At 68.5% G+C, this 18,857-nt stretch overlaps 2 protein-coding genes across 2 annotated transcripts; one reads left to right on the forward strand and one right to left on the reverse strand.

Annotated features, from left to right (window-relative positions):
- Positions 1-362: 362 nt before the first annotated feature.
- Positions 363-1,439, reverse strand: NEUROD2 (neuronal differentiation 2; the record flags this gene model as incomplete). Its single annotated transcript, XM_084222073.1, has 1 exon — positions 363-1,439. One exon carries the CDS (start codon positions 1,437-1,439, stop codon positions 363-365), a length of 1,077 nt encoding a protein of 358 aa, XP_084078199.1.
- Positions 1,440-14,380: 12,941 nt separating this feature from the next.
- Positions 14,381-18,662, forward strand: PPP1R1B (protein phosphatase 1 regulatory inhibitor subunit 1B). Its single transcript, XM_084222148.1, has 8 exons — positions 14,381-14,538; positions 15,500-15,560; positions 15,903-15,925; positions 16,596-16,671; positions 16,773-16,880; positions 17,577-17,645; positions 18,017-18,163; positions 18,251-18,662. The coding sequence occupies exons 1-8, from the start codon at positions 14,458-14,460 to the stop codon at positions 18,337-18,339; spliced, it is 654 nt and encodes a 217-aa protein (XP_084078274.1). The 5' UTR covers positions 14,381-14,457; the 3' UTR covers positions 18,340-18,662.
- The last annotated feature ends 195 nt before the right edge of the window (positions 18,663-18,857 follow it).

An 18,857-nucleotide genomic window follows, 5' to 3' on the forward strand; every position in this document is an offset into this window, starting at 1 on the left:
TAATAGTTGTTATTATAATAATAGCGACGATAACAACGATAATAATAAAATAACTAAATAAATTACGTTCAATCATAAAGAAGTAGCAATAAATAATGAAAATTTTAAAAATAACGAAATCGACCAGAATAAAAAAATTAAGGAAAAGGGAAAATCCTCCCAAAAAAGCACTTTGTCCCCACGGGGCGCGGGGACCCGCCGCCGGGGCCGGGTCCCCATATTGCACCAAAGCCCACGGCAGAGCCCCGGGGGCCGGTCCGCGGGGCCGCCGCGGGTGGGGTGGGGGGGGTGTGGGGGAGCCTCCCCCCTCTCCCCGCCACCTCGGCGATGGGGAGGGGGTTTCGGGGAGGGGGAGAAGGGGGTCAGTTGTGGAAGAAGGCGTTGAGCTCCTCGTACATGGGGCCCCGCTCGTGCGGGAGGTGCATGTCGTAGGGGAAGATGTTCTCGGAGTGGACCCCCCCGCGCATCCCCGCCGACCCGAAGACCAGGTTATGGGCGGCGGGGCGGGAGCCGGGCAGCGCCGAGTAGTGCATAGAGTAGTGGTAGCTTTTCTCGTGGTCGGGGGATGAAGAGTCCTGCTTGAGGGAGAAGTTGCCGTTGATGCAGAGCGGGGGGCTGAGCCCCCCGTCGTACTCCGAGCTGTTGTAGTCGGGGGAGGTGTTGCCGTAGAGGCTCTCGTAGGCGGAGGCGCAGTAGCCGTGTGTCCTCAGCCCGTGCGGCCCGGGGCCGGCGGCGGGCGGGCAGGGCGCCGCGGCCAGCCGCGAGCAAGGGTAGGGGTAGGGGTGCACGGCGAAGGAGGCGGCGTTGGGGCCGTGGAACCGACCCCCCTCCTGCCCCTGCTCCGTCAGGAAGTTGCGGGAGTTGAGCTGGAGGCAGCCGGCCACCAGGTTGGTGGTGGGCTGGGACAGCCCCTTGCACAGAGTCTGCACGTAGGAGACCAGGTCGGGCCGCTTGCCCGAGCGCAGGATCTCGGAGAGAGCCCAGATGTAGTTCTTGGCCAAGCGGAGGGTCTCGATTTTGGAGAGTTTTTGGGTTTTGGAGTAGCAGGGAACCACCTTGCGCAGGTTGTCCAGGGCCGCGTTCAGGTCGTGCATCCGGTTCCTCTCCCGGGCGTTCGCCTTCTGCCGCCGCAGCTTGGACCGCTCCAGCCGCGCCTTCGTCATCTTCCTCTTCTTGGGGCCGCGCTTCTTGGGCCGCTCGCCCTCCGCCTCCTCCAGGCCTTCCTCCTCCTCCTCCTCCTCCTCCTCGTCCCCTCCTAGCTCCCCTTCCTCCTTGCTCTCTCCCAGCGAACCCTCGGGCGGCTCCTCGGGGAGGGCGCAGCCTTTCCCCGCCCGCTCCTCCTTCTCGCTCCGGGCATCCTCCTCGCACTCCTCGGCCCAACCGGGGAATTTCGGGACTTCGGGGACCAGGCTGGGCTCGCTGAAAAGTCGCGTCAACATGGTGGCTGCAGCGGGGGGCAAAGAGCCAGGCGTTACCGGCGGCCCCGCCGCCCGCCCCCCCTCCCCGCCCCGCTCCCACCCGCCGGGACCGGCGAAAACGAATTGGGCGCGGGGCCGCCCGCCGCCGCCCCCCGCCCCCGCTGCCCGACCCCGGGGCCACCGGGGCTCTCTCGGGGTGCGGCGAATCCGCCCCAGCGCGACCCCCGCCGGCCCCACCGCCGGGGTCCCCGCGGCCGCCGCCCGCGCCTCTCTCCCGCTCCTCCGCACACCCCCCGCGCCCCCCCCGCTCCCGGCCCGCCCGATGCCCTCCCCGCGGTGCCCCGAGGTCCGGGCCCGGTGTCGCCGGTCCCTCTTTGACGCCTCCAACTTTTCCCTGCCGCGGGCGCGGAGCGGCCCCGGTCGCGGCTCCGCCACCGCCTTCCCGGGGCCGGGGGGGGTCGGGGCGAGACCGCCGCCTCCCCCCGCATCCCCAGGTACCCCCCGTACCCCCTCCGGCCCGGTCAGCCGCGCCCGGCTTCCCCTCCCCGCCCCGGGGCTCCCCGCGGCCGCCGGAGCGCGGCCCGTAAAATGCGGCGGCACCAACCGGGGGGCGGCGGGGGGCGGCGGGGGCGGCCGGGGGCCCCCGGGGGGGGCGCGGTGGCCGCGGGCGGCGGCGCTGCCGGGGGCGCCCCCGGGGCCGGGCGGCGCGGCGGGGCCGGGGCGGGGGGCACCGCCCGGGGCGAGGGCCGGGGGCGCCGCGGGGGAGCGGGGGGGCGGCTCCGCCAGGTCGGGCCCCCCCGGGGCGGCGGCGCGGCGGCTCCGCGCTGATTTCGTTGATGCCGCTCGGCCGCCGCTGCCCGCTCCGTCCCACCGGGACCGCGGCGCCCCGGGCGCGCCCAGGCTTGGGTGGGGGGGGGGGACCGGGGGCGTCGAAACCCCAAGAACCCCCCTTGGGGGGGGACTTCGGAGGGGGGGGAAAACCCCATCAGCGGGGCCCGCGGGGAGCGGGAGAACCGAGGGCCGGGGGAGAACGAAAGATGGGGGGAAAAAAGGGCGAGACGTGGCGGAGAAACAAAATCAACATGGAAGTTGCCTTTTCTCCATTCAAGTTTCCTCCGCTGCCCTCCCAACCCTCCACTTCTTACATAACTCACCTTCGGGCGGACCGCAGGAATTCTTATTTCATTGTTCCCAGCATCTTCTGGGAGCGGGACGCGGCTCCTTGAGGTGCTCCAGCCTCCTGCAGTCCTCTATCCAAAAGGAGGCGAGAGTGGCATCTCTACCCAGCAAAGGGGGTACCAGCTCTGCTGCCAGTGCCATATGGTTGGCACGTCATGCGCGAGAGCTATCACATGAGAGCTAATGATTGACATGCGCTTGCATTCAGGGAGATTTGTCTCTCTGGGGAAGGAGGACTCGCCATCTGTCACTCTGTACTCTAAAAAAAAAAAAAAAAAAAAAAGGAAAAAAAAACGAAAAAAAAAAAAAACCCTCTTCCAAATCTCCAGCTCTGCCTACACGCTGCAAAATGGGACCCGGGCGAGATGCAGGCGATGGCGGGGCCGGGAGGAACAATGGAGCCAGCGGGAAAAGCGGCCATCCCGGCCGGGCCGAGCGTGGCAGGGACACAGGCGGGCGCTGGGGTGAGGGGGGCGATGCCACGGGGACCCTCGCTGGGAGCTGGCATCTGCGGCTCGCCGCAAAACGCCGCCGCGGCCGCCCGGCTCCGTCCCCACCCTCAGCCGGCAGCCGAGAGGCGATGGCGAGGGCCTGGCACGGGCTGGGGCACGGCAGAGGTGCTGGCAGTGCCCGGTTTGGCCGCGCCGGTGCTGGCGGGGGGCTGCAGGTGTGGCGTGGGCAGGGCCGCGTGTCCCCGTGCGGGTGGCAGCCCCGCGGCCACACAGCCACGCCGAGGTCCCCTCCACGCTGTGGCACAGCCCCTCCCGGCCCTTGGCACCCTCTGGGCACACACAGAGCAGCACACACCCCCTTGCACGCTCACACCCTCCCTGTGCACACGGGGGCTGAGCCCCCACGGGTGCCAATCCCACGGTGCTGCTGGCCGAGGCCCGGCCGTGCCACGGTGCTGCCAACGAGGCCTTTGTCTGTCAGGCACCTCCTCGCTGCTCTGCCACCCTCCAGCCTCCAAATGTGTCCCCACCACAGTGACTGGGCACCCAGGAATCGCCGCTGCCCTTTTGGTGGGCACCAGCTGGGCCACGGAAACGCAGTGTCCCTAGAAGCCACTTCCCATCACCCGCTGTCCCCATCCTGCCGATGCCATGTCCTGGATGTCCTCTGTCCCCACAAACCAGGGCGTCAGGCCCTGCCTGGCTTGAGGGGTGGGGACAGGGCCTGGGTGCCACACAGCAGCACGTGCCAGGCGAGTGTGGCACGGCCGTGACGCGGACACGGTGGCAGCGGTGGCAGGGCCCACACGCAGACAAAGGGCCGGCCCTGCCCGGCCAGCGGGGCTTTGCCAGGGCCATCAGCGGTGCCCGTTCCCCCGGTGCAGGTGCCAGGGCTGGATGTGACAGAGGGGCTCCTCCGGTGGCGAGCGTCCCCCCGGCACGAGCCCTCCCGCCTTCACTCGCGGCTGCGGCCGAGCAGATGGCACCTGGGCCGGGGCCGGCCCGCAGGGAGGCAGGGCCCACCCCAGCCCTGCCAGGGCCGGTGCCACGCTGGGCACCGACTCCCGGGCATCCTCTTGGCACAAGGCATCCCTTCCCCGCCGCGCCGTTCGGCTCCCTCTGCTGCCGCCATCCTCGTTCTGCCGGTGGTGACCCGCAGGGACCGCGGAGCACCGGGAGCCCGCCCGAGGCACAGCAGAGCCAGCTCTGGGTGTGTCCCCACTGCCCTGCCATCCGTCCCCAGCCCTTGGAGGGTGGGCACAGCCCAGGTGTCAGGGCAGTGAAGCCGCCGGTGCCCTGGTTCCTGGCATCAGAATCGTGACCCGTGGGGGACAAATGGGGGCCCTGATTGTGCCTGGGGATGAGGAGATGCCGCAGAGCGAGTGGCCGAGCTGGCCTGGGGACAAGGATGGGGACAGGGATGAGGCACAATCCCCTGGCCCAGTGTGGGGACAAGGATGGGGACAGGGATGAGGCACAATCCCCTGGCCCAATGTGGGGACAAGGATGGGGACAGGGATGAGGCACAAGCCCCTGGCCCAGTGTGGGGACAAGGATGGGGACAGGGATGAGGCACAATCCCCTGGCCCAGTGTGGGGACAAGGATGGGGACAGGGAGGAGGTGCACGCCCCTGGCCCAGGGTGGGGACAAGGATGGGGACAGGGAGGAGGCACAATCCCCTGGCCCAGGGTGCCCATTACAGCCTAATTAGCAGCCGGTGAGGGCGAGGGTGGGCTCATCAGCATGCGCAGTGCTTGGAGGGAGAAGAAAGTGGAGACATGAAACAGGGAGAGGAGATGAAAGGGGAGCAGGGAGATGAAAACCCAAAGCTCTGCCTCGGTGGGTACAGCGGGCACTGCCAACGGCCCTGGGCTGGACTGGGCCTGGACACGGCCCACAGGGAGGGCAGGAGTGGCATCCCAGCGCTGTCCCTGTGCTGTCCCCTCCACCACGGCCGGGGGTGGCAGGGCCAGCCCCATCCTGGTCCTTGGGTGGCTTTGGGAAGGGGCCTCATCCGCAGAGGTGAGCAGGGATCTGGCAGCGCAGCACCAGGTCTGGATGAGCAGGATCCTCCCCACGGGAATTGGGGCTGTCCTGTGGAGCAGGGGCAGCTGAGGCTGGCTGAACACAGGGCCAGGCGCAGTTTGGGGGCAGGATGGGAGCAGGGGCAGGGCTGGGCGCTGCCCTTTTGGGTGTGGAGGCTGGCGGAGATGGCCCAGTGACCCCAGGGCTCGGCTCCTCCCCCCACCGACGGTCCCCGTGTGCAGGGACCGACTGTCCCAGCGCTGCCACCTCTGGTCCCTGGCCACTCCCTGGTGGCCTCGGTGCCAGGCAGGCACACTGAGGAGTTTGGCTGAGGCACGAAGCTCTTTCCTCCCCCAAATTCCACCCTCCACATCCCTTCCCTCCCTCCAGCAGGAAGCGCTGGATGCAGGGGGGGACCCTGCCCACGACATCGATGGCTCAGGGGACATGTGCCACGGGGAGGGACACGGGGAGGGCACGGAAGCAGGTCGGCACTGGCAGAGCCGGTGCTGGGTGGTGCCGGGACGCGGCTGGGAGCCAGCTGGGCCCGCGGCGGCTCCAGGGGCCCCGCGTGGGGCGAGGCGCAGCCACAGCCCCGGCGCGCCGATGTCACCGCGGGCCAGGCCACGCTGTCCCCTCCCGGTGTGGCCATCCCGGCTGTCCCTTGTCACCGCTGCTAGCCCTCAGCGAGGCCCGGGCGATGGATCCGGCTCCGGCATCTCCCCGCGAGCGGTGGCGGGGGGGAGGCGGGGGCCGCTGCCAGATGGAGCCGGCTCCGCACTGCAATATTTCTGGGAGGTGAAGGCTGGGGAGAGATGGATGCGCTAACGTGCGGCGGAGCCACCGCCGGGAATGTCACTGAGGGGAGGAGAGCGGCGGGAGCAGGAGCTGAGCCCGTCCCTGTCCCCATCCCTGTCCCCGTCCTTGTCCCCGCTGCCTTCGGGCCGCGTCCCTGGAGCGGCTCCACCCTCGTAGGAGCCAAACCTGGGCATCCTCCAGTCCTCGGGTGAGCAGGGCCCCGGCTGCGGGGGGATGGGGAGGGGTGGGTGGTGCCCTGCCCGTCCCCGTGTCCCTAAATGTCCCCGCAGCGGTGACTGTGCAGGGTCATGGGAGGAGGAAGCTGATGGAGGAGGGAAGCTGAGGGAACAGAGGGGGGCTCTGGCTGCACTGGCATCAGGGGGGTTCGGGGAACTCCCTCATCTCCTCCAGAGGAGGATGGGGAGGTGCCGTGCCAGCCCTGGGGCTGCTTCACCCACTGCTCCCAGGGCCTCCAAATTCCTGCTCGTATCCCCCACCTGTGTCCCAAATATGTCCCCTCAGCCTGTCCCCCCAGCCTGTCCCCTCAGCCTGTCCCCCACAGTCACACACGCACCAGGGACCTGACAAGTGCTTTTTAAGCCACACGTTGTTAATTAGGAAAGTGACACCCGGGAATTGCCCGGTGGGAAACTGCCGGAGCTGCGGCTCCACCGGGGGCTGGGGACAGATGATCACGGGGTGGGGACACAGAGGATTTGTCCCCCATGCCCCACACTCCTTTGTCACCTGGTGTGTTTGCCCCTGCTGGGGTCAGATGCCCTTTGGGGACAGTGGGGTCGGGGACAGGGGACCCCAATCCAGGGCTGGAGGGAGTTGCTGTTGTGCCACCAGCAGAGCTGGCTGCTGCTGAGGTAACAAGGCCGCCCTGATGATGTCACAAAAGCCTGTGACATCAGAGCTGGCCTGTGACATCACCAGGCTTCAGGAGTGGCCATGGCAGCCTCTCCATGGTCACTGTGGCCACACTGGCAGTGCCACCCGTGCGGGCACAGCTGAGTGGGTGCTGCTGGCAGTGTCCCCAGCCTCCCCTGGCAGGTGGCAGCTGCCCGGGCCCATTTTGGGGGCTGCCAGGGCCTGGTGCTGGGGGGATGTGGCACACGGGGGTGGAGGGGGCTGCCCGTAGCCATGGCCCCCTCCATCACCCCCCCTCACTTGCCTGCCCCCCAAAACCAGGCACAGGCAGCTGCTGGCCCTCCTGGAATTGCTCTGAGCGTGTCAGGCCCCAGCCAGAGAGGCGGGCACAGGGCAAGGGGCACCTGGGAGGCACCTGGGACAAAGGCCAAGGGCTGGACTCGGAGCTGTGGGGCTGGGGGTGCCAAGCCCCACCCTGGGGGGGGTCTCAGGTCACATCCCTTGGGAGCGGGTCCAGCCCGGTGCTGCTGTCACAGAGCTCAGCTGCTCCCCCACAGCACAGGGGACCCCAACACGGGGCACCCCGGGGTGCTCCCCCCAGTCCCTGGGGACACCTGGGACCCCCATCCCCCCTCCCGGCTGCTTTTGGGGACCCCCACTCCAAGGAGCAGCCCCCCCACCCCAACCCCGAGGTGGGGGGGCCTGTCAGGGAGCAGATTTGGGGAGATGGGGAGGGTCTCCATGGCGACAGAGCGCGATGACGACAGTCGCCATGGCGAGGCTGCGTGGCCCGGCCCGTTGCCATGGCGATGCGCCTGGCACAGCCAGTCGCCATGGAGATGGCCGAGGGATGGAGCGGTCCCCACGGTTCGGGGCTGGGATGGGATGGGGGAAAGGGGGCGTCCCGCGGGCTGAGGCCCCCACCCCTCCACGCCGGGGCCTCGCCGGTGCCGCCGCCCGCCCGGCGCCGCCTCGTGCCCGGTGCCGCCGCCGCCGCCGCCCGGGATCGTTTTCACGAGGCTTTTCCACTCCAGTTCACACTCCCATCTGACAGGCCCAACTTCTCATTTTCAGAGTAATCACTCCACTGCACTAATTGCACATGCAAATATGCAAATTCGTATTAATTAATTACTATACTAATTAGTTCTGTGGTATTTGCGAGTAATAAATCATTCGGAGGGAGCGGGAAGCTGGAGACCTGGCCCATTTACACTTCGCATAAAAATTTAATAGGCGCTCCGGCTGATCCGGGACAGCCGTGCCATCCTGCTTAAAGGCACAGAGCTGGCCTGGCACGGCGTGGGGGGCACAAACCCCCCCAGCCCTGGCACAGCGAGGGCGTCAGGGCGTGCAGAGTGGGCAGGGAAAAGTGAAACCGGGGGAAAAGCGCCGGGGAGGAGGAATGGGGGATGGGAGGGGGTGATGGATGGGGTGGTGTTGGTGGTTTCCTTGTGGGGAAACTGAGGCAGGGAGGATAGGGTGGGGGTACCCATTGCTGTGTGTGGGGGGTCTTCTTTCACCCCTTCTGGCACCAAAGGATGGGGATACCCGGGGGGTCACCCTGCTTGGCAGCTGGGCTGGCTCTCAGTGGCCAGCGCTGCTACACCAGCATGGTGACTGTGCCTGAATGGTGGCACTGCCACCAGAGAGGCACGGTGAGCACAGTGACACTGACCACACTGGCATTGTGACCAGACTGTCACTGCCACCAGAGAGGCACTGTGACCACAGTGACACTGTGACCACACTGGCACTGCCACCAGACAGGCACGGTGACCATACTGTCACTGCCACCAGAGAGGCACGGTGACCACAGTGACACTGTGACCACCCCGGCACTGCCACCAGACAGGCACCACGACCACAGTGACACTGTGACCACACTGGCACTGTGACCACACTGGCACCGTGATCACACCGACACTGCCACCAAACAGGCACGGTGACCACAGTGACACTGTGACCACACTGGCACTGCCACCAGACAGGCACTGTGACTACAGTGACACTGTGACCACACTGGCACTGCCACCATACTGGCACCATGACCACACCGTCACTGCCACCAGACAGGCACAGTGACCACAGTGACACTGTGACCACGCTGGCACTGTGACCACACTGACACTGTGACCACACTGTCACTGCCACAAGACAGGCACTGTGACCACAGTGACGCTGCTACCACACTGGCACTGTGACCACACTGACACTGTGACCATACTGTCACTGCCACTAGACAGGCACTGTGACCACAGTGACACTGTGACCACGCTGGCACTGTGACCACACCGACACTGCCACCAGACAGGCACTGTGACCACGCTGGCACTGTGACCACGCTGGCACCATGACCACACTGTCACTGCCACCAGACAGGCACAGTGACCACAGTGACACTGCTACCACACTGGCACCGTGACCACACTGGCACCGTGACCACACTGTCACCATGATCCTGCCAGCACCACGACCCCGACCCCGCTGGTGCAGTGACCACATGCCAGCACATGCCAGCACGGTGACCACGCTGCCACACTGACCACACTGGCACCGTGACCGCTCTGGCACTGCCACCACGCCAGCACTGTGCCCGTGCTGTCAGGGTGACCACATTGGCACCAGGACCAGGCTGGCACCGCCACCACCGCGCCAGCCCGGCGCAGCCGCTCCCCGCTGCCACCTTGGGGGATTTTGCGAGCCTTTAATTGTCGTAAGCACAGATTAATTAAGCAGCGATAAACACAAACCCATGCATTATTGATGAATAAGGGTGAGTTCAGGTTGGTGCGAGCGGTGTAATTAAATATAAACCTCAAGCTGCCCATTGTTAAGGGACAAATTACATTACTATTGTGACACGTGTCGGGGCGAGGGGCTCACGGCCTTGCACCTCCACCCACGGCCCCCAGAGAGGGGATGGGGGGCAGCAAGGGGCACCCCACAATGCCAGGGCCGGGCCCTTTTCCGTCCTGGATCGGTGTGCAGCGAGGAAGACGCTCCACAGGGACACGTCGCGGATCTGTGGGGACAGCAGCATCGATGGGGTGTCCCCGCTGGGGTGGGGGGACAGTGGGGGGCACAGTCCTGGATGCACACGCGTGAACACGCCTGGCACACACGTGCAGATGTGCACAGCCCTGGCACACGCACGAAACACACACGTGCCCATCCCTGGCGCACGCACATCATCCACACCCCCCTCCCCAGACTCCTCCTTCCCCGCTCCCTCCTCCCCTACCCAAACCCCCCCTCACCGTGTCCCCGCAGCCCCGACCCCCCCCTGCACCACCAGACCCCCCCCCTCCGTGGGCACCACACTGTCCCCTGCGTCTCCCCCTGAGCCAGGCACCGCGGCCGTGTCCCCTCCCCGCCGGCACCGGGCTCTCCCCGTTAAATCCCCGGGGACACCCCTACACCCCCACGGGGACAAGTGACAATGACCCCGGGAGGGGCTGCGGGAGAGTGGCGAGCCCGGCTGTGCCCCCCTGGCCCCCCCTTGCCCGGCGCGGGGTGGGGGTGCCAGCTGGAAGCTATTTATTAACCAGTCATGGTTAAATTGGTTTATAAATTAACAGATGTTTTAACTTTATTCTTTCTTCTGGGAATGGAGGCAGCAAACTGGTCCGTGCTGGCGGCCGGGACCCCCCCGGGGGGGTCAGGGGGAGAGGGGCTGGGTTCCCCCCGCCTTGAGCCCACCCTGGCAGGGCTCCGTGGGGGCACCAGGAGGAGTTTTGGGATCCTTTGGGGGTCCCACCTCCGCAGGGAAGGGGGTGGGAGGGGCTTCAGGCGGTAGAGGACACGTGCTACAGGTGGGTAAACTGAGGCACGGGATGTCCCCCCCAGGCAGAGGAGACCCCCGGGCTGCCTCTCTGAGTCTCACCACTGCACCCCTTACCTGGAACCCCCCCAGATTTATCCCCTTCCCATTCCCCCTTCATCCTCCCCGGCTTCCCCCACAAAGTTCCCCCCTCAAGGTTTTACCCGTTCCGTCCCTCCTGAGCCGGGCCCACCCTGGCACGGGGCTCTGCGTGCATGAGCCCCCCAAACCAGCCCCCAAACCCCCGCCTGGGTGGGTGCCCACCTCGGGAGTGTTGCCCCAGGACCCCCCGGTGCCCGCGGTGCCACCCCGTGGTGCGGGTGTGAGGCTTGGCACGGGTCAACCGGGGCAGCTCCAGCCGCGGCTCCGCTCCGGCCGCCCCGTGCCAAAGCCCTTGAGCCGCTGCCCAGCCCACGCGGCCGTGCCAGCCCCGGGTGGCCGTGCCAGCCCGGCCGTGCCAGCGTCGGGAGCGACATCTGCCACCGCGTGCCGCCGACGGGCGCACGGGCCCGGTGAGGGCACCAGGAGCGGGCACAGCCCGGGGGGCCGGGGGGATGCAGCCCCCTGCCCGCCCTCTTGGGGCTTCAGGGGTGCGACTCCTCCTCCTTGAGCTGGGGACATGGCCAGCCCTGTGCTGCCAGGTGTGGGGACACAATGTCCCATCCTGCCGGGAATCCCGGGACACGGCCCCTCCTCGTGCCCCCGCACTTTTTGGAGGTAGGGGGTTGCAGACCACCCCACTTCATGCTAAAAACATGGGGTTGGAGCCCCCCGATGGCTCTGGGTTATAGGGATGCACCCCCCCAGTCCTGCCTCAGTTTCCCCATCTCACCCCCCAGTGTTGCCCAGCGTCCCTGAGCAGGGCACGGGGTGACCCTTCCCCAGCCCCCCATGAACCCCCATTTAGGGAAGGTCCCTCCCAGGCCCCCTTCCCCCCCTCTGCAGCCCCCCAGGGTGGTCGCTGGGGGTGTTCCCAGCAGTGAAGGGGTTAAGCCCCCTGCGCCCCCCCCTCCCACCGCCCCCTCGGGCTCCCACGCGTGCTCTGCTCCCACGCGTGTTCCCACTCCCGGCATCTCCTCTGCACCCAGGGGAGCACCGGCTCCCACCCGCCGCCCCCGCTGCAGCTCCTGGGGGGCGGCTGCGCCCACGGGGGGGTCTTGGGGTGCAGGGGGGCTCGGGGGGCTCAGCCCAGGGCGAGCTGGGAGGGGACACCCGGGAGCGGGGGGAGTGACACCCCCGCAGGGCCGAGTGGGGGACACGGAGGGGGATACCGGGGTGAAGGGCACAGAGCGGGGGGGTCCCGGTACCCCCGACCCCCGCCCATCCTGTGGCCACGCCCCCTCCGTGCACAGGCCCCGCCCCCCGGCACTCACCCTTGGACCGTGCGATCGTCCCCAGGATGCGCTGTCCCCGCAAGGCCCTGTCCCTACGATGTCCTGTCCCAGTGAGGTTCTGTCCCCGATGTACCCCATCAACACAACACTGTCCCCGGCACACCCTGTCCCCACCACGCTCCATCCCTGGGGCACTTCGTCCTGGTGGGACACTGTCCCCGAGCTGCCCCATCCCCAGCACACCCTGTCCCCATCACACGCCATCCTTGGGACACTCCATCCCCGTGGGACCGTGTCCCCACCACGCTCCACCCCCAGCGCACCCTGTCCCCACGGTGGCCCATCCCTGGGGCTCTTCGTCCCCACGGGACCCCGCTGGGCACGATGCTCCACCCCCAGCACACCCTGTCCCCGTGGCACCCCGTCCCCACGATGCCCCCCCCACCACGACGCTCTGTCCCCATCTTGTCCCCTCCCCACGCCGGTCCATCCCCACACCCCCCGGTGCCACCGCGCCACGTCCGTGCCCAGGGCTCCGCGGTGGGCGCAGGCTCCTCGCCGGTGCCCGCTGGCGGGGGGCGAGCGCTTCTTCCCTCAACCTGCTGCTATTTTTACTCTCTCCGCGGGAGGATTCGCTGCTGCGCGGAGCTGCAGCCCCCGCGGCACCGCGGCACGGGCACGGGGACGGGCACGGCACGGGGTGGGTGCCCACGGTGCGCTCGTCCCGGCGACGAGGAGCGGGGCCATGTGTGCCACACGTGTGCCTAGAAGGTGCCCCCCGTGTTCCGGGCCCGGTGCGGTCCCCCCCCCCCTCTCCCCGTGCCACGCTGCAGGTGCCACCCGCGGGTGACGGTGCGTGGGCGCGGGCGCGGGCGGCGCCTGCCGATCCCGGGGGGCTGCGGGTGCCGGCGCTGCCGCAGCGCAGGGAGGGGAGGGGGCCCGGCCACCCCCTCACACGGCGTCTTCGTGGGTGGGAGAAGCGGGAACAGCAGCGGGATGGAGCCCGGGAACCTGTTGCCATAACGACTCGGGTCCCGGGATGGGGACGGTGCTCAGAGCCTGGCACGGGGACATCCGGCACACCCAGGGTGACAGAGGGACCCCTCACCTTGTCCCCAGATTTTGGTCTCCGTGAAGACACTGGGCTCTGCTGGCGCCTGTCCCTGATTTGTCCCCATCCAGGCGCTCACTGGGCTGTGCCACAGGCACAAGTTTGTCACCCAGAGCCAGGTTTTGTCACCCAGAGCCCGGCTTCGTCACACAGAGCCAAGATATGTCACGCAGATCCGAGATTTGTCTCCCGGAGCTGGACTTTGTCACCTAGAGTTGGCCTTTGCCACTCAGAGCCGAGATTCGCCACCCAGAGCCAAGATTTGCCACCCAGAGCCAAGATTTGCCACCCAGAGCCAGGATTTGTCACCCGGGGCCGGGCTGCGCCGTGTTTTGCCGGGCTTTGCCGCGTGGTGCCGGGCGGGCGGGAGGCTGGTCCATGGCTCGGTGCCACCCGGGTAAATATTTTGCTGGAGCGGTGGCTGCTGGCCCAGGGCCACCCGCAGCCGTTGGAGCACCGGGAGATCCGGGGGACGGAGCCAGTTCCCAGCTCCCCCTTCCTCGTTCCTGCTTAGAGGCGGCTTCCATCGACACCGCCCCGGGACATCCCAGGAGGGGACGAGCCACCGCTCCGGCTGTCCCCCCCTGCATGGGGACCCCCTGGTTGTGGCTCCGTGGGACCGGGAGAGGTGCCCTCGGTGTCCCCCGATCCCTGCCTGGCAGTTCTGGTGCCGAGCGTTGCCCTGGGGGATGAACACCCCCCTCCTTCCCCAGGGGAATATTTTGCGTCCCCTGGGATTTTCTATGGGGAAAATCTCCAAAAACTGGGCAAGAGCCAGGGCAGGTGGGCTCAGCCCTCGGTGAAGACACAGCCCCCGCACCCCCGACACCCTGCGGGCTGCAGCTGGGGGTGCAGGGACCCCCGGGACACCGGGGATGGGATGTTTTGGAAGTCCCATGTCCCCACAGGTAGGGACTCTCTCCCCACTCTCTCCAGAGTGGTGCCCCGTCCCGTGTGGCACAGAGCAGCCGGGGGGAGGGGGAATTTTGCCGCTGCCCACAGAGGGGTGGGAGCGGCTGTCCCTCTGTCCCCTGCCCCCCACCTCTGGGGAGACTCAGGCATAAGGGACAGGGACACATACGGAGCCATCCGTCGCTGTCCCAACGCAACCGGCCACCGCAGGCGGGGTCCCCCACGGCAGGGAAGGGGTTAAGGACCCCCCACAGGTTGGCTGAACCCCCTGGGGGGCTCCCCAAGGGCTCATTACCGCGGCCTCAGCCCCCCTGCCCGGGGAGGGGGGGATGAATAATTCAGCTCCTGGTAGGAAGACGTGTCCTCCCTCCCTCTCCTTCCTCCTCCTCCTCCTCCTCCTCACCGGCTCTGCCTTCCCCACCTCCCGCCACTCTCATTCCTCGCCGTACCGAGCCCCGGGTGCCACCGAACTCCGCTCGGTACCGGTGCCAGAGACCCCCCCACTGGCTCCGGTGACTCCCGGCCAAGGCCATGGACCCCAAGGAGCGCAAGAAGATCCAGTTCTCCGTGCCGGCCCCCCCCAGCAACCTGGACCCCCGCGCCGTCGAGATGGTGAGGGGGGAGCGGGGAGAGGGGAGCGGGGAGCCCGGGGATCCCTCCTGTCCCCCAGGGCAAAGCGCTGCCGGTGACCTCGGGGCAAGGAGGGACCCCCGGAAGGAGCGCGTGGGACGGGAGGGGGACACGGGAGAGCCCCGGGGAAGGACGGGGACAGCGGGGACGGGATGGGGACAGAGCGGGACAGGATGGGACAAAGGGGATTGAAACGGACAGGAGGGACGAGAGGGGACCGGGAGAGCAGGACAAGGGGGATCGGAGGGGACAAGGAAGGGGATGGAATGGACAGAGGGGACGGCGGGGGAATGCGCTGGGACAGAGGGGATGGGACAAAGGGGAGGTGGGAGGGGACAGAGGGAGGGAGGGAGGGGATGGAACCGGGGGAGATCGGAAGGGACAGAGGGGACAAGAGGGAGAGGATGGGACCGGCAGAGCAGGACAAGGGGGATCGGAGTGGGCATGGGACGGGAGGGACAGAGCGGACGGGACTGCGTGGGGGACACAGAAAGGGACGGGGACAGGACGAGAGAGCTCCAAGGTCCCCGCGGAAGCTGCGGTCCCGCACAGGGAGAGTTGTGCCAGGGGGACAGGGACAGGGATGGCACAGGAGAGCAGGGAAGGGATGAGACAGAGGGCACAGAATGAGGACAGGGACGGGATGAAGGGGACAGGACACGCCGCGTGTCGGTGCAGCCACCCCCGCCGGTTGTCCCTAATCCGAGGGGACATCCCCAGCACACGCCGGAGCCGGAGTCCCCCCGGAGGAGCTGGCCTGGGGCTCTCGTGGGGCTGGGATGCACTGGGGACACCCCGGGGACCCCGTGCCGGGTGGGTTCGTGGCCCTGCACCCACAGGCGCACACACGCTCACACACGTGCAGACACGTGTCCCTGGGGCGCAGGGCAGGGGACAGGGGACCCGGGGCGTCCCCAGCCGGTGACACCCCGCTGTGCCCCAGATCCGCCGGCGGAGGCCCACGCCGGCCATGCTCTTCCAGCTCTCCGAACACTCGTCCCCAGGTGAGCGGGGCGGGGGACGGCCGGCCCAGGGACGGGAGGCGGTGGCAGGGATGGGACACGGTGTCTGAGAGGGGACATGGTGTCTGTCATGGTGGCTGGGACGGGACATTGTGGCAGGGAGGGGACGTGGGGGGGGTGGGATGCACTGTCACCTGTGGAATGGGATGTGTGGCAAGGAGGGGACGGGGTGTCACATAGGAAGGGGGTGGCAGGGAGGGGTCGCGGGTGCCCGGCGGGCAGGGTAACCCCTGGAGGGGGGTCCGAGGGTGGGCACGGCCCTGCCCGGCCCCGCCGGGTGTCCGTGTCCTGCTCACCTTTCTCTCCCCGGCGCCGCTGACACAGAGGATGAGAACCTGCCCTACCAGGTGAGTGGGCGCCGGGATCCCCAACAGAACCCCGCTGCCTGTCCCGTGTCCCCCGGGGGGGTTATCGGGGCCCAGCCCCGGCGCCCGGAGCTTATCGGCTCCTTCCCGGCACGGGCACACGGCGCCAGCGCCGGGGACGGGGACACGGGATGGGGACATGGAGCCGAGCCAGGCTGGGGAGTTTGTGCAAAGCAGCGCGTGACCGTGGCGGGGTCACCCCCCTAATGTCCCCAGTACCGTGTCCCCAGCGCCACATCCCCACGGAGTCCCAAACACGAGGTCTCCATAACGGGGTCGCCATCAGGGGCAGCCCAAAACCACGTCCCCAAGGCAATGTCCCCATCGTGGGGACCCCAATGCCACGTCCTCATGGCAGTGTCCCCATAAGGGGGGTCCCCAACATAGGATCAGGGTCCCCACGGAGGGGTGCTCAGGACAGTGTCCCAAGTATTCCATCCGCCCCCAAGGCAGGGTCCCATCATGGGATGTCCCCAGTGCCACATCCCCTTAGCAGGGTCCTCATTGCTGGGGATGGGGTGGGTGTCAGCCCCATCGTGGGACCCCCATCGCAGCCCCCCACCTCAGCAGGGGGTTCCCGGCTCTCCCGGGGCCGCGGTGACCCCCGTGGGGCACACCGGCTCCCCCCATCCCGACGCCGCTCCCCCCGCAGCGCTCGTCGGGCGAGGGCTGCCTGCTCAAACCAAAGAGGACCAACCCGTGTGCCTACACCCCGCCCTCGCTCAAAGGTACCGCCCGCGGGGACACCGGGGACAGCGCGGGGGCTGGGGGGACACCCCGGTGCTCCTGCCGGTGCTCCCGGTGCCCGGTGACACCGGCGTGTCCCCAGCGGTGCAGCGCATCGTGCAGTCCCACCTGGAGAGCGGCATGGGCGGGGGTGACAGCTCCGATGGGGAGCCCGATGACGGCTGCGACCCCGACAGTGCCCTCGAGTCTGGTAAGGGGACACGGGGGACGTGGGGAGGGGGTTCTGGAGCCCAGGGGGTGCGGGGACACGGGCACGGGGATTCTGGAGCCCAAGGGATGCGGGGACATTGGTGCCAGAGCCTTGGGGACACAGGGACATGGGGATGGGATTCTGGAGCCCAAGGGATGTGGGGACATTGGTGCCAGAGCCTTGGGGACACAGGGACGTGGGGAGGGGGTTCTGGAGCCCAGGGGGTGTGGGGACATTGATGCCAGAGCCTTGGGGACACAGGGACGTGGGGAGAGGGTTCTGGAGCCCAGGGGGTGTGGCGATGGGGCTGCTGGAATCCGCGGGATGGGGACATGGCACTGCCAGAGCCCAGGGGACAAGGAGACGCGGGGACACAGACACGGGGGTGACAGAGCCGCGGGGATGTGGGGACACGGGGACCAGAAGCCCAGGGTACGTGGGGACAGGATTGCTGGGGCCCGGGGGACACGGGGAGGTGGGGACGGGGGTCACCAACCCCTGTAGCCCGCGGGGACAAGGCCAGGGCTGGCACACGGGCTGGCTGGGCCACTGTCCTTGCTGCCCACGTGTCCCCGTCCCCCGCGGGGCCGGTGACGCCAGCCGGACCCCCGGCCGCTGTCTGACGCGGCCCCGGTGCCGCTCCGGTGCCGCGCGTGCCTCGCGGTGCCCCGGCCTCATCGACCCCCGCCCGGGCAGCCCCGGGGAGCCAGGGCAGAGCCGAGCGCAGCTACTTCCCCGCCGGGCTGAAGGCGCACAAGCGGAAAGGTAACGGGATGGGGACGGCGGTGGCGGAGAGACGGGGATGGGGGGGGACAGTGGGATGGCAGAGGGACGGCAGGAGGACAGACACAGTGGAGGTGATGGCGGAGGGACAGGAGGATGGGGACAGCGAGAGGACAAGGTGGTGGAGGGGTGAGGATGGTGGGGGACAAGGTGGCGGGAGGATTGGGGACAGCAGGACAGGGATGGCAGGAGGATGAGGATGCTGGGGGACACGGGGACAGCGAGGGGACGTGGCTGCTCACTCGCCCGGGGACGCCGGGCGGGCATCAGGGCTCGGTGCCGCGTCCCCCCCGCCCCTCAGCGGGGTCACCTCCCGCCGTGCGTCCCCGGGGCCACCGTGCCGGTCCCCACAGGCGGGCAGAAGGTGTCCTTCGCCGGTGGCATCGACGAGCGCGAGGAGGACCTGAAGTCGCTGACGGTGTCCGAGATCCCCGAGGACCCCGAGGGAGCGGAGGGTGACGAGGACGAGCCGGGGCAGGAGCAGGACGGTGGCACCGGGGGTACGTGGGGCTGTCACCCCCCCCCATCCCCGCTGTCCCCGGTGCCACCGGGCCCGGTGCTAACCCCCTCCCCGTTTCCCTCCCCAGAGCGGCGACACGTGGGCTTCGCCGAGGTGCCCTCGCGTCCCATCGGCACCGAGCGCCACTCGCCCACCTTCCCGCTGGGCACCAGTTAGCTGGCACCGGGCACCGGGCACCGGCCCCCCCCGGCCCCTCCGGCCCCCGCAGCTTCGCCCGTGCCCCCCGGCTGCCCCCCGCCCGCTGCCTGCGCTTCGTCTGCCGTGCGCCCTGTGCCGCGCCGTGCTGGGCCGTGCCGGGACACGCCGGGACCCCCGGCCACCCCCGGCCGCCCCCTCCCCGCGGGCCTCGTGCCCCCCCCGGCTGCCGGTGATGGAGGAGCCGGGGATGGGACCCCCGGGCGCTGGCGGCCCCCCCTGGCTGCTGCCCCCCGGCCCCAAGCGAGCAGAGCCCCCCGCCCGCAATAAACGGCTGTACAGAGGGTGGAGAGTGGTTTGGGGGGGCTGGGGGCTCTGGTGCCTTTTGGGGGGGGGGGTCTGGTTCTTTTGGGGGGTTGGGCGCCCCATGAACACTCCCCTGTCCCACACGGAATGGTTTGTCCCTCTCCCCACTGACTCCCCCCCTATGTGGGAAATGGTGTCTCCCAGCCCCACGGTCACCCCTCTACTGGGGTGGA

Source organism: Fringilla coelebs (assembly GCF_963513975.1).
Source record: "Fringilla coelebs genome assembly, chromosome: 27".
NCBI classification, from domain to species: domain Eukaryota; kingdom Metazoa; phylum Chordata; class Aves; order Passeriformes; family Fringillidae; genus Fringilla; species Fringilla coelebs.

Bases quoted from the DNA above. Each gene is read 5' to 3' on its own strand.
- PPP1R1B (XM_084222148.1), top strand. From the start codon at position 14,458: ATGGACCCCAAGGAGCGCAAGAAGATCCAGTTCTCCGTGCCGGCCCCC. The intron at 16,881-17,576 runs GTAAGGGGACAC...CCGCCCGGGCAG, and splicing joins CGACAGTGCCCTCGAGTCTG to CCCCGGGGAGCCAGGGCAGA. The intron at 18,164-18,250 runs GTACGTGGGGCT...TTCCCTCCCCAG, and splicing joins GCAGGACGGTGGCACCGGGG to AGCGGCGACACGTGGGCTTC.